The following is a 20,345-nucleotide window of genomic DNA, read 5'->3' as shown; positions in this document are numbered from 1 at the left end:
TACTGAACATCTTTTCCTGGATAGCTCACAAGTACCTTGTACTTATTATATTCTGTGTTCGTAATTTTCCTCCTTCAAACCTGCTTCTTCTCATGTATTCCCATATCTTGATGTATAATATTTCCACCAGGCCAGAATTTGAGATTTATGTTAGATAATTCTCAACTCATTCTTATGATCTTCAAGCCTTGTTGATTCTGCTTCTTTAGTATGCCTCCTCCTCCCCATTTCTAGTGCCATCCTTATAATTCAGACCCTCGTTACTTCTGACCCAATTTACTTACCAAGTTGTTTCCTCTTCCTCTAATTTCTTTTCATTTCTGTGGTTAGAAAGAATTACAGGTCTTAAAATATAACTCTGATCATTTACTTCTCTACTTAGAAATCCTTCTCTGATTTCCTTTAGCCCTTGGGATAGAGATATCGCTTCTTAGATTAGTATTAAAGGCCTTTTGTAGCTTGGCCTTTCGTCTGTCTAGCTTCCTATTACACCCTCTCATGTTTTCTTTGCTCTGTGCCAGCGGTCAGCACACTTCCTGTAAAGGGGCAGATTGTAAATATTTTAGACTGTGCGGGCCATATGGTCTCTGCTATAACTGCTTAACTCTCCTCTTGTAGTGTGAAAGCAGACATGACAACATATAAAATTCACAGTGTGGCTGTGTTCCATAAAGCTTTATTTACAAAAATCGATGGTGGGCTAAATTTGATTTGAGGGACTGGAGTTTGCTGGCCTCTGGTCTAGATAACTCTAGGCATGTGTAAATTTCTGTATTTCTCAGAATGTCATTGTTGTTTTTAAAGCCAAAAACCCTGTCTTAGAACTGTATCATTAGTCTCAGCAGCACGGTGCTTCGCATGGAGTACTTGTCAGTAGATTTTGGTTAAATTGTTAAATATACTTGACTTTGTCAAAGCATATAAAGAAAGAAAGCAATACTAATACACTAGAATGTAATTTCCATGAAAGCAGAAACTTCATCTGTGTTATTTACGGCTCTATTTTCAGCTTTTAGACTAGGGCTTGGCACATACTTGGTGCTCAATAAATATTTCTCAGTAAATAAATGAAAGCCTGACTTTGGAAGAATTAAAATGTAAGAGCTAGGTGGAGCAACTGTATGAATGGAAGGGTTTTTCCAAACTTTTCTTTGGTGAAATTACAGTCTCACTGTAATTTCACAAGTGATTCTTTGGTCACGCCTCTTCAGGGTGACCAAAGAATCAGAATAGATGTTTCTGTAAGATGGGATCACCTCCGCCAGCTGGGTCAAAGAAGGTAGTGTTAAGATTGCGGTCAGTTAATGATATAGTAATGCCATAAGATTGTAAACTCCATGAGGGCAGGGAATACTTGATTTCATCACACAATATTTCCTACACTGCTAGCTTAGCACTTTGCAAGTTTTAGACACTTTCTGAATTGACATTGAATTGACTTCAATTGAAGATTATAATAGATGAAATTAACTTTATAGAGCCTTTACTGATGACCAGATACTTATATATGCTGAATCCTACTCATCACAGTATGAGATGGTTTCATAACTGCTCTTGTGTGTGTAGAGAAACCTAAGCTCCTAGAGCTTAAGAAACTTTCCTAAGATGGCATGACTGTTCAGTGGTAAATTCATGTCTTTGATTCCCATGCCCAGTAAGCTTTTCTCTGGCAAACTCTGGCCTGTGGGCCAAATGTGGCCTGTTTCTAAGCATAGATTTTATATTTTTTAAATTGTTGGAAAAAACCTCAAAAGAATATTTTATCATACATGAAAATTATATGAAATTCAAATTTCAGTGTTTATAAAGAAAGATTTATAGGAACATAGCCACACTTTTTTTTGTTTTACATATTGTCTGGTTTTTTTTCATGCTCTGACATAAACTAGTAGTTGTGAGAGACCATATGGCCCACAGAGCCTAAAATATTTATAATCTAGCCTTTTACACAAAATGTTTTCTGGCCCCTGTTTTATGTCATCCAACAATCTGTCTGAGTGTGGGTCTAGTTCTGTTTGGGAGGTAGAAAGTAAGGAGTGTTGAACTTCGTAGATTTTTTTGTAGTTCTTTTTTTTGAGACAGGGTCTCGCCCTGTCCTTCATATTTGAGTGTAGTGATATATGTGATCCTGGCTTGCTGCAGCTTCTACCTCCTGGACTCAAGCGATCCTCCCTCCTCAGCCTTCTGAGTAACTGGGACTACAGGTATGTGTCACAACACCCAGCTAATTTTTTTTTTTTTTTTTTTGAGACTGAGTCTCGCTCTGTCGCCCAGGCTGGAGTGCTGTGGCCGGATCTCAGCTCACTGCAAGCTCCGCCTCCCGGGTTCACGCCATTCTCCTGCCCCAGCCTCCCAAGTAGCTGGGACTACAGGCGCCCGCCACCTCGCCCGGCTAGTTTTTTGTATTTTTTAGTAGAGACGGAGTTTCACCGTGTTAGCCAGGATGGTCTCGATCTCCTGACCTCGTGATCCGCCCGTCTCGGCCTCCCAAAGTGCTGGGATTACAGGCTTGAGCCACCGCGCCCGGCCTCACCCAGCTAATTTTTAAATTTTTGAGGCAATGGGGTCTTGCCATGTTGCTCAAGCTGGTCTCTAACTCCTGACTTTAAGTGAGCTTCCTGCCTGGGCCTCCCAAACTGCTGGAATTACATATGTAAGTCACTGTGCCTGGCCTTTCCATACTTCTTGATTCTAAACTCTAAATTGTATTTTAAAAAATTTATAATTGGGCCGGGCGCGGTGGCTCAAGCCTGTAATCCCAGGCCTAGACGGGCGAATCACGAGATCAGGAGATCGAGACCATCCTGGCTAACACAATGAAACCCCGCCTCTACTAAAAAATACAAAAAACTAGCTAGGCGAGGTGGCGGGCGTCTGTAGTCCCAGCTGCTCGGGAGGCTGAGGCAGGAGAATGGCGTGAACCCGGGAGGCGGAGCTTGCGGTGAGCCGAGATCCGGCCACTGCACTCCAGCCTGGGCGACAGAGCGAGACTCCATCTCAAAAAAAAAAAAAAAAAAAAAATTTATAACTGAGTACCACTCAGTTTTAAATATGATGCACAGTCATCAAATTGCCAGGTAATGATTTCATTAATGAACTAAGAAGTCCAGGAAAAATTCCCAAATTTTATCTTTAATAATTAATCATTCAATATAATCAGTTTTCTGTGATTATTCTTAAGCACATGTTGACTAAATAGTCGGATGCATCATAATTTGACCTATAGTAAAGTGTATCTTCTAGAGATCAGATAACGGATTCAAACATAAAGTAAAGCAGTGGTTCTCAAAGTGTGGTCCCTGACCAGCATCATCAGAATAACTGGGGAAATGGTTAGAAATGCAAATTCTTGGCTGGTTACAGTGGCTCATGCCTGTAATCCCAGCACTTTGGGAGGCCGAGGCAGGAAGGTCACTTGCACCTAGGAGTTTGAGACCAGCCTGGGCTACATAGGGAGATCCCTGTTTCTACAAAAGATTAAAAAAAGAAAAAAATTAGCCAGGCACGCACGTGCCTGTATTCCCAACTACTTGGGAGGCTGAGGGTGCGAAGATCACTTGAACCTGGGAGGTACACTGTAGTGAGCTGTGATTGTGCCACCACTGCACTCCAGCTTGGGTGACAGAGTGAGACCCAGCCTCAAAAATTAAAAAAAAAAAAAATAGAGAAATGCAAATTATTGGAGTCTGTGCTAGACTTCCTGATTCAGATGCTGCAGAGTGGTGGCCCAATAATCTATTTTAACAAGCCTTTTAGGTGATTCTGAGGCTTATGTTATATCTGAGAACTGCTGATATAAAGTGTCATGATTATATATGCTTTCTTCTTATAAATACCATAATAAATAAGGATAAGCAGAGTTTAAAATATTGAGCTAGCAAGATTTTTGTAGTAAAGAATGTTTAGGATATACCACAATGAATTAATATTGAGAACATTTCAGTTTTCCCAAGAGTTACGTCTTCTAGCTGTGAATTGATAGATGACGTTTTTTGGGCCCTTACTTTGCCAAGTGTGGTTAAGGCAGTTTTAAATGGGATATGGGGAGTATTTTCTTTGTTTTTCTTTATTGGTTACTGGTCATCGGACAGATTCCTTCCTTGGTTTTAAGGAGTTTTAAGCCACTAGATGGCAGATTTTTCCAACATTTATTAGATTGAAGAGCCTTCTTAATAAGCCATTTATAATAATTCTTGCACCAATTTTTAGTGTAACTTTTTTTGTTAATTAAAAAATTTAAATTGCTACGTAAGATACTATGGTATCTTAATATATGTATACAATGTGTAATGATCAGATCACGGTATTTAGGATCTCCATCACCTAAACATTTGCCATTTCTTTGTGTTGGGAACATTTCAAATCTCTTCTAGCTATTTTGAAATATATGATAAATTATTATTAACTATAGTCACCCTACTATGCTATCAAACACCAGAACTTACTCCTTTATCTAACTGTATGTCTGTATCCACTAACTTTCACAGTTCGTCAGTATCACGTATAGTTGGCTGCTTAGGGGCTTGCATTCTGCCCGTACTTGCCTTTTCTCGTATTGCCCTGGTCACGTCTGTGATACCACCCCCTGTTCTTCTCTGGTCTCTACCTTTAATCTTGCTCCTTTAATTCACTCCTCCTTAGGTTTTTTCACTCCGTCAGTCACAGTTTGTTTTTGTTGTCCGATACCTGTGTTCCTGCTTTGAGTTTTTGACTCTTAGAATTTTAGAGCTGGAAAAGAGTTCATCCATCATTTGGTTCAACCTCTTCATTTCTCAGGTGAGAGAAATGAAGCCTAGAGAAGTTAAGACAAGGACAAGGACTATGTCTTATTTATCTTTGTGGCACCGTAGTTCTTGGCACTTAGTGCCCAGAGAGATGTGTCTTTTGAAACAACCGTAGTAAATGCTCTAAAGGATACAACAATGAATTAGACACAGTGTCTGCACCCAAATGGCTCCAAGTGTAGTAATGGAGGTATGATTTAAATGACTGTTATGTGATAGAAGGTAGAGCATGATTAACTTCTTGCCCAGGAAGTTAGCAAGACAGAATATTTGTACTGTTAAGGACCTATTGGAACCTTCTGCCCTGTTATTTCCCACTTGTCCTTTAGAGGCTGGAAGCACTCATTGCAGTTCTTATAGTTCTTTGAACACACCATTTACAAACTCATCTCTGTGTTCTTGTACATCATGTTGGTTTAGAATGCCCTTGGCTTAGAACGCTCTTTACCTAACCCCTTTATCTGTCTGGGAAATTGTTTAATGGATGAACCTTTTACTGGTGCTATGCTGTGCAGCCTTCTTTGACTTCTTCCTCCGTGCAGTTAATGTGTCTTTTAGGCTGCTTTTGTACCTAACTGAAAGGTTTCTGAAGAGGTCTTGTGCAGTAGTGGTCAGTGCTTACTGGTTATTTTACTTGTGGTGGACTCTGCTCATATTTATTCCTCTATATGAATGCATATCCCTGGCTGTTTGAGAAAAGGAAGGTACAGAAAGAATGCAGGCCCCCTAACCGGCACACCATATGTGGTACTGGACAAAAGTGAGAGTTAAGAGTTATGCTCAACATTGATTTCCAAAAAATTAGAAGTAGTTTACTAAGAGGTTTCTTCAGTGGCTTAGCATATTCCTCATTGGTTATACACAGTTTAGTAAATGTTAATGGCGTGAAAGGAATGTCTCAAGATTATGTAGTTTCTTTTGAGCAAAGGTTAGTTGAACTTGATACTCCTGATTCTAGACCCATCATTTTCCTGCTATTTTCCATAAAATTTGAGGTTGAAGATTAGTATGACTTGGCTCTGTGTCCCCACCCAAATCTCACCTTGTAGTTCCCATAATTTCCACGTGTTATGGGAGGGACCTGGTGGGAGATGATTGAATCGTGGGGGTGGGTCTTTCCCATGCTCTTCTCGTGATAGTGAATGGGGCTCATGAGATCTGATGGTTTTAAAAAAATGGGAGTTTCTCTGCACAAGCTCTCTTTGCCTGCTGCCGTCGACATAAGATGTGACTTGCTCCTCCTCGCCTTCCACCATGATCATGAGGCCTCCCCAGCCATGTGGAGCTGTAAGTCCAATAAAACTCTTTCTTTTGTAAATTGCCCCGTCTCGGGTATGTCTTTATCAGCAGCGTGAAAATGGACTAAGACAAAGATTATTGGGAAAGATAATCTTTTTCTTTCTCTTTCTCTTGTTTTTGTTGAGGGGAAGTAAAGTTTTGCTAATTCCCATGTCATGTGCTTTAGTGTAGAGGATTTACTTTGTATTATAAAAATTCCATTTTACTGTATCTTCATAGGATAATTTGAAAATATTTGCTTCAAAATGTTATTTTGAAATTAAGCACTTAAAAGTCAAATAAATATTCTGTATATTTAAGGATCTAATGGTTACCATTGCATGTAAATATTCTAGGTGGAGGAATTTAATGCAAAAGCAAGTAACATTAATGATATAAATTATTTGCTACAGTGTTAGCTTCTATAGACTAAATTTCTTAAAAAATCTAATAACTATTTTAGTAGTAAGTCCCAGTCCCATACACAACCTCAAAATATCACAAGGCACATTATATGATAATTTCCTTTTCAGTGTTTCTCTAGACTTGTGGGTTGATGCAATGTGTTAAAGCCAATTCACTGTTTTTTTTTTCCCCTAGACTTCATTAACTAGAGAAATTTATGTGCATAATTTGGGATATTGTATCTTGATGTTCTTCTTTTTAAGTTAAAAAAAAAAAAGGGAGAGAGAAGGAGAAGTACAGAGAATAATATAATATACAGATGGTCCCCAACTTGCAATTTTTTTAACTTAAGACTTTTCCACTTTATGGTGGTGCAGAAGCAATACACATTCAGTAGAAACTGTACTTAGCATTTTGATCTTTTCCTGGGTTAGCAGTATGTGTGGGATACTCTTGTGATGCTGGGTATCGCAGTGAACTAAAGCTCCCAGTCTGCCATGCAACCACGAGGGTAATGTGATCAGATCATGAGGCAAGCAAACAATACTCTATATACTGTGTTGCCAGCATTTTTTGGATATTGTGTTGTGTGTTTTGACATCCCATCACATGTATAAAACACCCAGTTTTCATTTACAGTATTTTCCATTTACAATAGGCTTATTGGTTACCTGATCATAAGTCAAGGAGCATCTGTAAACCTATGTACCTACTACATGCAATTAACAAATATTAAATGTGTCTTTCTTTGACCTAAGATGTACATGTACATGTGTGTATACTACACAAAGATATATAAATATCAGAGACAGTAATACAAACAACATTCCCTACTTCCATTCTTTTGTCTCACTTTCTCCCCTCTGGAAGCAGCTGTCATAATTTTTCAGCATTATAAATAGTGCTGTGAGGATCAAAAAACTACCTATTGAGTACTAGGCTTGTTACCTGGGTGAAAAAATAATCTGTACAGCAAACCCCTGCGACACACAATTTACCCATATAAAAACCCTGTACATATACCCCTAAACCTAAAATAAAAGTAAAAAACAAAACAAGTTTCACACTAAACTTTTTTTTTTTTTTTTTTGCCAAAAGATGAATATACCCATGCGAGAATTTTTTTTTTCTCTTTTTTTTTTTTAAAAAATTTATTTATTATTATTATACTTTAAGTTGTAGGGTAGATGTGCATAACGTGCAGGTTTGTTACATATGTATACTTGTGCCATGTTGGTGTGCTGCACCCATCAACTCGTCATTTACATCAGGTATAACTCCCAGTGCAATCCCTCCCCCCTCCCCCCTCCCCATGATAGGCCCCGGTGTGTGATGTTCCCCTTCCTGAGTCCAAGTGATCTCATTGTTCAGTTCCCACCTATGAGTGAGAACATGCGGTGTTTGGTTTTCTGTTCTTGTGATAGTTTGCTAAGAATGATGGTTTCCAGCTGCATCCATGTCCCTACAAAGGACACAAACTCATCCTTTTTTATGGCTGCATAGTATTCCATGGTGTATATGTGCCACATTTTCTTAATCCAATCTGTCACTGATGGACATTTGGGTTGATTCCAAGTCTTTGCTATTGTGAATAGTGCTGCAATAAACATACATGTGACAAATGGGATCTAATTAAACTAAAGAGCTTCTGCACAGCAAAAGAAACTACCATCAGAGTGAACAGGCAACCTACAGAATGGGAGAAAATTTTTGCAATCTACTCATCTGACAAAGGGCTAATATCCAGAACCTACAAGGAACTCAAACAAATTTACAAGAAAAAAACAAACAACCCCATCAAAAAGTGGGCAAAGGATATGAACAGACATTTCTCAAAAGAAGACATTCATACAGCCAACAGACGCATGAAAAAATGCTCATCATCACTGGCCATCAGAGAAATGCAAATCAAAACCACAATGAGATACCATCTCACACCAGTTAGAATGGCGATCATTAAAAAGTCAGGAAACAACAGGTGCTGGAGAGGATGTGGAGAAATAGGAACACTTTTACACTGTTGGTGGGATTGTAAACTAGTTCAACCATTATGGAAAACAGTATGGCGATTCCTCAAGGATCTAGAGAATTTCTCTATAGTTTCCTTAGAGCAGAGTTTGTGGGGTAGTTGGTTGTGTGCATTTATTTGATATTGTCAAGTTGCTCCTTTGATTGATTCAATTTGCAATCTCTCCAGTAGTTTATAAGGGTTGCTAGGTCCCTGAACATTCTAGAGGGTGATTGGTGTAAATCTGTGTTGTTTTAATTTGCATTATTGGCTTTTGGATTTCTTTTTTTGCGATTTGCTGTTGCTTATCATTTTTCTACTTTTCTTTTGGACATCTTTATAAATTCTGCCTACTGATACTACTAATACTTTGTTAGTTCTATGTGTTGTAAATAACTTCTCCCAGGCTTCATTTTTTTTTTTTTTTTTGAGATGGAGTCTTACTCTGTAGCCCAAGCTGGAGTGCAGTGGAGTGATCTCTGCCTCCCAGGCTCAAGCGATTCTGGTGCCTCAGTCTCCCAAGTAGCTGGGACTACAGGTGCACGCCACCACGCCCAGATAATTTTTTGTATTTTAGTAGAGATGGGGTTTCACCATGTTGCCCAGGGTGGTCTCAAACTCTTGAGCTCAGGTGATCCGCCCACCTGGGCTTCCCAAAGTGCTGGGATTACAGGCCCGGTCTTCATTTTATGAATGGAAGTTTTAAATTTTAATATGGTCAAATTCGAGCGAGATTGTCTTAATGATGGCAGGGCAGGAAAATGTTTACAGGTCAAGATGCACAAAGCCCAGCTCATAAGTGAAAGATTGATCAGCATGAACTGAGTTGGCTCTTCTTAGAACTTTTGTTTTCCCATGGGAATTCTGTGTTTTTCTAGTTTCATTAAATCAGTGTGTTCAATTCCATGAAAAATTCTTACAGGATTTTATGTGAAATTGCATTCAATTTGTAAATTAAGAGGAATTGGTGTTTTTAAAATATCCACCAAAGGAGATAGTATCTCTCCCTCTTCATTCACCTCTTATAATTGTTACAAGCATGAAATTTTCTTCTCAATATTTCTTTAAAAATAGCAAATTCTTGGCTTAGCATTGTCTTGTCCATTTTAATCAGTGTGACTCCAACTTTCCCTGCCTCCATTGCCATGACCCTTCCCTTCTCCCCACCTTATCTCGTCATATCTTACTGCTGAAACGTACAGTGAGGACAAGCAGTGAGAAGATGGGTGTCTTTGTACCCTCTTCACTCTGTGCCTCCTAATGAGAAATGTGGACATTCAGTTCACAGCCCCTCAGCAAACATATATTGGGTATATTATGCTGACTTTCAGACTCTTCTCTTTCCCATCGACTGACATTTTTTAAAGTTACATGGTTTTACCAGTGGAACTTTATTTCTCCTCACTTCTGGCCACTGTTGCCCTGGAAGCTGTTCTGAACACTGTAAGCATGATGGAGCATGTTTATTTGGCCAGTCATCACCATAAGCCTGCTTTTACTTTTACTTTCTTAATCACTTGTAGATTAGTTCTAGTCAACATTGTGCATCTTATTAAATAATAAAGTAATGGAGTCTGAATTGGGGTTGATACCCCTTGGGGATTTTGTTTGTTTGTTTTGAGAAAGTCTTACTCTATCACTTAAGCTGAAGTGGTGCCTCGATCTTGGCTTACTGCAGCCTCTGCCTTCCAGGTAGCTGGGACTACAGGCATGCACTGCTATGCCCAGCTAATTTTTATATTTGTTGTGGAGACATGTTTCCCAGGCTGGCCCCTTGGCATGTATAACTAAAGAAAAACCGTTTCGTAGATCTAGATTGGCTTATCATCTTCAGAGTGGTCTGTCATCTTTTGTGCCAATAATTTCATGCTCCCATGTGTTCTTCCTTTTGTGTGTGCGTGTTTTAGAGAGTGAGCTTTTAAATGCAGAGAGCATGCCTTGTTCATCTTTGTACACTCAGTGCTCTGCACATTGCCCTGCACTCAGCAGCTGCCAGTTGCCTGTTTTGTGAAGATGTTGATTCAGTTATCTCCATTTCTTCCCCTTTAAACATACTCGAGCACCCGTGCCTACTTGGATGTGTGAACACATATGCATTCTTAGAGCTGGAGCATCAGTGTCCTAAAGCTGCTATCTGTCTGATTGGAACAGCACATGATTTGTTTCATCATTCTGCTGCTTTCCTACTTATTCTTCAGTCTGGCATGAATGGAGGAAAGGCTGGGAACAGTTACTGAATCCCTTTTGTTCTCAGGGGATCTTAATGTTTTGTAGCCAATTTAATCTATGCATGGCTATACTACTTATCAGAATTCATAGAGAGGAAGTGTCTTCCAATACCCAGGACATAAAAAATCTGGATTATCACTTAGGTCTGTAACTCCTTCAGTAGTCAGCCAACTTAAAGTTTCATACATATGTTAACATAAATTTAATTAGTAGAAATTATGTATTATAAATAGATTAATGTTTATTATATGTTTTTAACACAAATATATACATTGGACATTGATCAAAGTGACGTTATTTCAGTTATCAAGGAACTGTTTTACAGTGGCCTTTTGGGAATTTATTGAATTCTCAAATAGTGATTTTTTTTTTTCAAATAGAGGTTACTAGTTTTTAAAGGTATGTTTTAGGAATCACATGTTTTTGGATTGAAAAAACATTGTGATTAAATTCTGAACTTTGGATATTCCAAATTACCCCTTTTGTTTCTATTTATTCAGAGGATTTTTTCCTATCAAATGGACTTTTGAGAAAGAAATTTATGTAAAATTTGAAGCATGTATAAAAGTAGAATAGTATACTGACTCCTTAGTGTCTGTTACTCAGTTTCAACAGTCAGCTCATGGCCAGTCTCATTTTACCTGTATACCCAGCCATTTCCCTATCCACCCTTCCCAGACATGAGCCACTGCACCCAGCCTGTGTTTTCTTTTAATTCATTGATCTGCTCTCCATTTCCTCCTTCTATCTGTTGCTCTTTTGCTTTGCTTTTGTGTATGTGGATTCTGAAAGAAAACCCAGGCCATTTATTTTTTAGTTTCTCACTGTCTAGTTTTTGTTGATTGCATCTTTGTAGTGTTGTTTATTTTTCTTTTTTCATCAATATTTTCTCCAAATTGAGAGTTAGATTCTGAGGGATAATATGATTTTATCTGCACTAGATATATCCCCCCTTTTTTTGGGAAATAGTTTACTGTAATAGAATCATTTGAGGAGAATGAATGCTCTGGGCAAGTAATACTTATACTACTAGCCAGACTTGGGACCACAATCTCTTTTGCGCTGGTGAGCAGGGTTAATTACTTGTCAGCTCTAAGGATTTGCTTAGGGTAGGAACAGCCCAAATAGGTTGCTTCAAGGCATCATCTCAAAGTTTTTTGCTTCTGATTTGCTGAGATGAAAATTTGTTAGAGCCACATATAAAGGCAGTAGGGAAAAGGCTTTGTGTGAAGGCTCAAGTTGTGTTTCTGTGAAGAAAGTGCATTTAAATTACTTTATGGATTTTGAGATTTTGAGTTGGGCTACACTTCATAATTAAATCTAGAAGGATTTTGTACGGTTTTGAAAAATCTGGATCTAAGAGTATATGGTAGAGATGAGTTCTTTAATTGTTATTATTAGCTTAGTTCAGAAACACTTTAGAAAGTGAGTAGTCAGATGTGAAGAGGGCTTTTGGTGGCATTAGAGTGTGACAGGTCATCTCAGTTTTGGGACTAGGAAGGAAAAAAGGTATATATTCATTTTCTATGAATAACAAACTTGGTGATATAACACAAACTTACCCTGCAGTCCTGGAGATCAGAAGTCTGAAATGGATCTCACTGGGCTAAAATCAAACATATCCTCAGGGCTGTGTTCTTTTCTGGAGGCTTGGGGAGAATCTATTTTGTTGCCTTTTCCGGCTTCTAGAAGCTGCCCAGATTCCTTGGCTTGTGGCCTCTTCTACCTTCAAAGCCAGTGGTGGCCAGTTGAGTGTCACATTACATTACTCTGACATTGACTCTTCTGCTGCCTCTTTCTACCTTTAAGGATCCTTGTGATTACTTTGGGGCCACCTGAATAATTCAGGATACTCTCACTATGTTCAAGTCATTTGGTTAGCAACCCTAATTCCATCTACAACCTTACATCCATGTAATAGAACATACTCACAGGCTGCAATGATTAGGACATGGACATCTTTTGGGGGCCATTGTGTGACCTGCTATACAAGGTGAACAAAATTAACAGAAGCCAGGTGTTGCTTTCTACAATAATATAGTGCTTTTGACTACCTTGGGCATACACCGTCACTGGTCTCGAAGGCTCAGTATTGAGAGCTCATGGTGTTATGTCACGAGGTACTGATATTTATAATTTTATAACATTTAAAGTTAGCTTTAGTTGACATAAATTGTAACTGAATTAGTCTGATATGCCAACTCTAAATAACTTTATGAAGTGTTTTCTTTGACCTTTCAATTTCTATGTAGAAACATACATTTTTCAAGATTTGGTTTTTCTATGGGTATGGCCAAGAAGGAGGTAAACAGAACTTTCAGACGTTTTTTCTTTCTTTAGACAGATGATTATGGTGTCTGTTGTACAGGTCCCTGCCAGAAGTACTGAACATAACTTTAAAAATTGTGACTGTTGGGGTTCCTTTATTAAATAGCTTTGTTTAGGGTGGTTACACAGTAATGTCTTTTAACTTTTAGTATATCTTAGGCTGTTTGCCATGTTGGTAACTGGCCTCCAGTTGTGAATGGAGTGTAACAAGCAGCAAAGTGAACCAATCATAGTGTGCAGCTAAACTACCGACCAGTCTTATTTTTGTATAATTATTGCTCTGTGGTTCTTTCACATTCGGTCTCTCCCGGGTGTCATTTCTTTCTAGCATTCTGTAATGGCTCCCTCATTGCATCAGATATGTTGCCATAATTAATGCATAATGTATCTGGGTGAGGCTGCACATCTATTAACGTTTATTGGTGTTGATACAGTTTTTTTGATATTCAGTTGCCAGCCTTAAGTTTTTTCTTCATTTCTATGTTCCCACCTGGGTTTCAGGTGCCTGAATATATAAGCCTTAGTATACGGTGAAACTCAAATTGAAAAACAGTTTGGTTTTCTTTTAATTGTTTGCTCTGAAATATTTACCTTCTAGGTTTAACATATATTAATAGTACTTTGTAAATTTTCTTTATCAAGGTGACTGTTTCTGCTCTTTGTTTTGCTCTTATTTACATTTGCAATTTATCGATTTTTAAAATTTTTCTCTTTTTTAGACTTTTGTTGGTCGGTGGATGTGAAACTGCTGAAGTAGGCATGTCAAAAGCTTCTAGCTGTGGCCTTTCTGCCTGGAGAGTTCTTTCAGGATCTCCGTATTACAAGCAGGTTACTAATGGTGGAGACAGGGTTACTGCGGTAAGTATGAGTTATGAGTTATGGCACTTCACTTTGCTGTGTGTCATTTCACTATGCTATTTGTCTTAGATAAATAAGTCCTATGTAAGGTATAGAGGAAGAAATAATTTTGTCTTAAATGAGGACAGTGAATTAATGCTGGTATAATTTTATTTCTTTCAAATAGCAAATTCAACTGAGGCATGTTGTATTTAACTTGGAATAATTTTTAGTGGTGACATTTTCAGATATTAGAAAACCAACCTGACAGTAGTCCCATTCCTTGTATTTGCTTGTTTAGATGTAAACATGTATTAAGTGCTTTTTAATGTGTTGGCAACTATTCTGAGTGCTTTTTATATGCTCTAACTCGTTTAATTCTAAGTAACCCTTTGAGGTAAATATTGTTACTGGCCCAAGTCTGTTTGATGAGGTGGTGAGTGAGCTGTAATTAAGTAAGTTGCCCTGGTCATCCAGCTAGCAAGTGGTGGAATTAGAGTCCAGATTTCCATATTGTTCCATATTTATATGGACTATTCATCTATCCATCCATTCATTCTATACTTATTTATTGAGCTTCTGTTTTGTGTCAGGCAGTCCTTAAGGCTGTAGTAGTCAGCATAGGCTAGGCTCTATTTTGATAATTCAGACAATCAAATGAGCAAATGCAAAGTCTTGACATTTCTGTGGCCTATCATGTTCAGATTTTTTCCTTAGTTTGTGGCAAAACCTGCTGTTGAGATCATGACTCTCCTGGGCAGCTTGTTTCAAGTGATGATTAAAAGATCCGTGGAGAGTGGTGACCTTTTGAGCTCCCACTATCTCAGTTTATGGTCTTAGGAAGGGAAGGGAGGGATAAAAGTTGGAATTTTTACTGTCTTAGACCAGAAGTGACATTGGTTCTACTTACAGTTCATTTATTGTATTGTGGCACCCCTAGCTTCAAGGGGCCTGGGAAATAGTTTTCTGTGTGTCCAGAAAGGTATGAAAAACTAGGTATTGGTAAAGAGTAATTATGTTTACCTCCTGGCCACACTGCAGTCTTACGTATCTTAGTTATTTGTGTAAACTGTATGAACGTGAACAATTGGGCCGGGTGCAGTGGCTCATGCCTGTAATCCCATCACTTTGGGAGGCTGAGGTGGGCAGATCACAAGGTCAGGAGTTCAAGACCGGACTGACCAACATGGTGAAACTCCGTCTCTACTAAAAATATAAAAATTAGCTGGGCGTGGTGGTGTGCACCTGTATGTAATCCCAGCTACTCAGGAGGCTGAGGCAGGAGAATCACTTGAACCTGAGGCAGATATTTTAGTGAGCTGAGATCTTGCTGCTGCACTCCAACCTGGGTGACAGAGTGAGACTCTGTCTCAAAAAAAAAAAAAAAAAGAAAAGAAAAGTGAGCACTTGGTCAAAATTATGCAGCTTGGCCTTACCATGTTACCTAGGGGGCACTCAGATATTTTTTCAGTGAGGGAAGAAATCTAGAAATTAAATTGAAACACAACATAATCAAACATGTTATGCATTCATTTTGATAATTAGTTTGCCTAAAAATATATTGATTTCAAATTATGTTCTAAAACAACAAACTTAAAGATTTTAGTATTGAAAGTAAACTAATGAAGATGTACTTTTGAAAAGAAATCTTTAGCAATTATAGTAATCCTCTGTGAATTTTATTTTTAGCATTTAATATATACTGCAGTGTGTGATTGTGATTTAACCCAACAAAGTAGTAGTTTCTTTTTCTTTAAATGAAGTCAACTTACTGGTTTATACGGCACCAGACATTAAACCAGTTTGTACGTGTAGAACAGCTTATGCAGTACTGGGCATATGCCTTTCCTTCTATTTATTATCCATCTACTTAGTCTACTGGCCCTTTATTCTCTCTGCAGAACCTAGTAAGGAGAACAGTTGGTGTATTATTGGCCACGTTTCACAAATAAGGAGCCCAAGGCACAGTAGAACATAATAACTGAAAATAGAGGCATGAGGTGGGCCAGATCTTCTAATTTCTGTTCTGCACCCCCCACTGCATCAAATTATGTTCGTATCAGTGGCACTAATATTTGCTGTGATGATTATCCCATAATCTATTAAAAGTAAAGTGAGGTAGAAGTTACTCATACATATTGGACACATTAGTTCATATCTGTAGGAATTTAGCTATGTTTATCTCTCTGATTTAGGTCATATCCAGCTTGTAGTTTTATATGCAGGATGTTTTGGGGCAGATCTTAGAAAGAGTTTGAAGAAGTTTCTCTTAGCTCTGTCTAAAGTAAGCATGATGTCTGCAGCTTTCTTGGCTCACTGCAACCACTGTCTCCCGGGTTCAAGCGATTCTCCCATCTCAGCCTCCCAATTACCTGGGATTACAGGCACCCCCTATCATGCCTGGCTAATTTTTGTATTTTAGTAGAGATGGGATTTCACCATGTTGGCCAGGCTGGTCTTAAACTCCTGACCTCAGGTGATCTGCCTGCCTTGGCCTCCCAAAGTGTTAAGATTATAGGCCTGAGCCAACATGCCCGGCCAAGTCTGCACCTTATTTTCAAATGATTCAGTAAAAAAAAAAAAAAAAAATTGAAAGTATGTGTGTCTGTATACATATATACACACACACATAGAGATAAAGCAAATGTGACAAAATGTTAATAACTGGTCTAGCCAGGTGAGAGGTATACTTGTGTTTCTTTGTACAATCATTTCAACTTTTCTGTAGCTGTGAAATTTGCCAAAATAAGGTTGAGGAGAAAAGGAAAGTTGGTCCGTGTAGAGGATATAAGGAGAGGTAACATAGGTAAGTGGTGACAGTCCCTTTTGGTTTGGTGTAATCAAGTGTTTATTTGGACGAGCAAATGGGAAGTCACATACCAAGGAACGTTTTTTCACCTTGGTTTCTTTGAATTCTCCTGTGCTTTCCCTTTGCACCTTACTGAAGTATTGGAATCTGCTCTGCTATGTATGGTCCTTCTCCTTGTGGCCTGAGGCTTCGATATTGAAGTCTTTTAAAAGAAAATTGCTTGAGCACTGACAAAATAAGTGGGAAAAATATTGAATTGCAAATTGAATGCTCTGCTGTATGATTAACTTCTTGAAATGCTGCAAGTGTATTTTAATTATGTTAGTGGCTGTGTCTTGCAGCTAAACTTACAGTCATTCTGCATAGCCTTCCCTTACCTCAAAATAATTTGAGGTTATGGGATTAGCTCTTTTTGTCAGGCAGCAGACATTGTTCTCATTGAACCTTCTCTTACTGTTTGTTTCAGGTTGCTGTTGTCTTGATGTGGGTATTGACTGAAAAATGCTGCTGACACATACCTCATAGCCTCTCACAAGGCTGCTAGGTTGTAAAACAGACTATGCAAAATTCAATATGTGCATTGACCCAAGTTTCCAAATTAATGTTAGTGTCATCTATGTGAGATAGTTTTATTTATTCATTTGTTCAACGTTTAATCACTGCTTCAGGTATTAAGAATATAAAATTACTGGTAGCAGCCCTCAAGGGATTCATTGCATGTTGAAAGAACAGCTATGTCTCAAATAAATGCAATAAGCTAAAACAGGTACCAGATTAGAATTCAGTAGCTGGGACAACGGAAAGATTCAGGCTGTGGAGTCAGAAGGCTGGCGTTTGAATTCCACCTTATCCCTTGCCACTGTAAAGGCATTTGATAAACTGTAAGATGATCTACAGTGTTATTGTTGTCTGTGTTTTTAAGATCAAAATTTTGGAAAACTGTAAGAATGAACAAAGTTGACTGAATTTTTATTATTGCTGCTACTGCTGCTGCTTTTTCAATATAGAAGGTTATTGTGGAAAGAACATAGACTTTTTGAAGTCCTATTTCCATGAGAAATCCTATTTCCCTGAAAAAATAGAAGTAATCAGGAGGAATACTTCTGTAGGATCCCACAGCCTGCCGGCAGCTGTGCCTGTGTACTGTAACTTTTCTTTTGTCCAGACAGAGGAACTGTCCTTGCTCCGGCTGAGGCCAACCCCTGTGTTTGTCCACTAGATCTCCCACTCTTGTTAATTGAAGGATATTCCTCTTACATCAGGAATTTTGTAATCTCTTAGGTTTATCAGCATATAGCATGCTTTTATTTTTCCTCTCACAAAAACTCTTCAGACTCCACTTTGCCCTCTAGCTGCCATCCCATTTCTTTTCCTTTCCTTACAGTGTTCAAGAGTTGTCTGTATTTGTTTCCAATTCCTCTTCTTCCATTCTCTCTTGAATTCACTTGAATGGAGATTTGCCTCCATCATTTCATGGAAGCTATCCTTATTGATATTATCAATGTCTTCCAGCATTTTACGAGTTTGTTTTCTTGGTATTCTTTCATTTCTACTAATTGCTTATGCAAAACCCAGCTTATTCTGCTTTCCTCTTTCTCTTTTTTGTTGTTTTATTTCTGCATTGTCACATACATAATATTTATACTTTGGTGTCTACTTTTCTTCCCAGCTTTCGTTAGTCTTAGTCATTTATTTATGTTCTTCAAAATGCTTACTCAGTTCTTTTGCTGAAGTTTTCCCAGTCTTGTGGTTGGATGAAGTTATTTCCTAGTATGTTTTGAGAAGGGATCATAGGTGATGAGTTTCTTAAGTTTTTGTATTTTATGTTCAAAACTGTTTTGCCATAGCCTTGATATTTGAGGGAAAACTTGTCTGGCTATAAAATCCTTGGTTCGCCTTTTCTTTCATTAAACTTTTAAAAAATGCTACTCTTGTTTTGCTTTGTATGTGGGGTTTAAAAAATCTGATGCAATCAAATGATTTACCCTTTGTATGTTATTAGTCAGTTTTTCTTGCAGGTCTTTATTTTCTTTATCTTTGAAATCTAATAGCTTCCTAGGATATTGTAGTTGATCATTCTGAGTTTAAATTTCCTAGGTATGCATTGGTTCTTTTAGTGTGTAGATTCAGTTTTTTTTTGTTTCTATTTTTTCCATTTTCTGTTTCTGTAAAGTTTTCATGGATTATAGTTTAAATATTCTGTGCTTTGGTTTTGTTTATCTTCTTCAGATTCTATGGCAATCCAAATGTTACTGCTTTTTACTATATTCTCTTTCCAGTAGTTTTTCTTTACTCTTTTTACCTCTTCCTTTTATCTCATTTCCTTTTCACTTCTTAACTCATTTTAATTTTTTCATTGTTTTCATGTCTTCCTTTAAAGCCCCTTATTAAATTATCCTTTGGATACCTTGTATTCTTTAGTTTTTATATAATTTTGTCTTTTTCTTATATTTCTTTGCTGAATTTATTGAGCTTTTTATTATTAATTCTTTTTCACTTTTCTTGTCCAGTTCTATTCTCAGTTATTGAATTTTTTGATGGTTTTTCAAGTTGTCCACATTCTCAAATGCTTATCTGACTACATTTAATTCCGTTTGGAGTGCTGTGTTAAAGTTTTCTTTTGCTTCATGGTTGTTTTTTCAGCCATAATTTCCCTTTGTTGACACGTGTTGACTTTTGTCTTCTCATGTCTGCAAAGTGTTTGTGACTCTCTTTCTTGTTCATTTTTATGATATTGGAATACTTTACAAGATTCGTAGGTTAATGGTGCCTTCTTTTGTCAGTATAGCAAAGTTCATATACCTTACTAGATTTTTTTGGTTTTGTTTTGGTGGCAGGAGGGGGCGTGGATCTTCTGATGTTGTGGTTGTCTACTGTCTTGCTGTACACTACATTTGCCCCTTTGCTTCCTTTCCCCCTTGCCACCCCTTTGGCAAAAGGCACTTCTTCCTATTTGCCATTTTTCTCCCTCAGAAGCTCTGTGTTTGGAAGCCTGCCTCTTCACATCATGCCCACACTTAGGTCCCTTCCCTGTAGGCCATGTCTGATCAACCTGGATGCTGTTATAGTATTTTCACTCAGAGTGGACTTAGTCTTTTTGGTGGCGGTTTTGGTTTTAAATGGACCTTAGCCATTTTTGCTAGCTCCCCTCTGTCCTTCCTGGGTGTTTTTCAATTTGCTTTTGCTCACCACCACACCTTGTGGCAGGTCACAGTGGGGGTGAGTGGGGACATAGGTTTTAGCAGGAGCAATGGAGATGACACACTGGGATTTGGTGATTTCTTTCTTTCTGCTTACAGTTACTATAAAATTTTATCTTCAGGCTAAGCTGAGAGCATGGTTTTTGTGTAGATTTATCTCCCTTTCTTGTTCTTACTTTTTTTGGAGGAAGTATTTGGAGATGTGTATCAAGGCCGTCCCTAATGTTTTCAACTCAGAAGTTCTGGCTATTGTGAATATTGTTGCTGTGAACATTCATGTACAAATATTTGTTTGAATGCTTGTTTTCAATTCTTTTGTGTATAAATCTTGGATGGAATTGCTGGGTCACATGTTAGTTTCATGTTTAAGTTTTTGAGGAACCACCACCACATCTTCCATGGTGACTGTACGGTTTTATGTTCCCATCAATAGTGTATGAGGGTTCCAGATTCCCTACATCCTCAAC

At 38.1% G+C, this 20,345-nt stretch overlaps 1 protein-coding gene across 2 annotated transcripts in view; it reads left to right on the top strand.

The window, feature by feature from the left end:
* NBAS (neuroblastoma amplified sequence) overlaps positions 1–20,345 on the top strand; it is a 375,829-nt gene that overhangs the window by 36,339 nt on the left and 319,145 nt on the right. For both annotated transcript variants that reach the window (XR_003115238.1, XM_025353552.1), the window contains exon 10: positions 13,752–13,890. Coding sequence is in view for 1 of the 2 variants with exons in the window: in XM_025353552.1 (XP_025209337.1) it covers positions 13,752–13,890 (139 nt within the window). In the remaining variant the exon portion in view is untranslated. The remainder of the gene's footprint in view (positions 1–13,751; positions 13,891–20,345) is intronic.

This window comes from Theropithecus gelada, chromosome 13 (genome assembly GCF_003255815.1).
Source record: "Theropithecus gelada isolate Dixy chromosome 13, Tgel_1.0, whole genome shotgun sequence".
NCBI classification, from domain to species: domain Eukaryota; kingdom Metazoa; phylum Chordata; class Mammalia; order Primates; family Cercopithecidae; genus Theropithecus; species Theropithecus gelada.
Note: the sequence above shows the minus strand (reverse complement) of the source record. Positions and strands in the feature narration are given on the sequence as shown.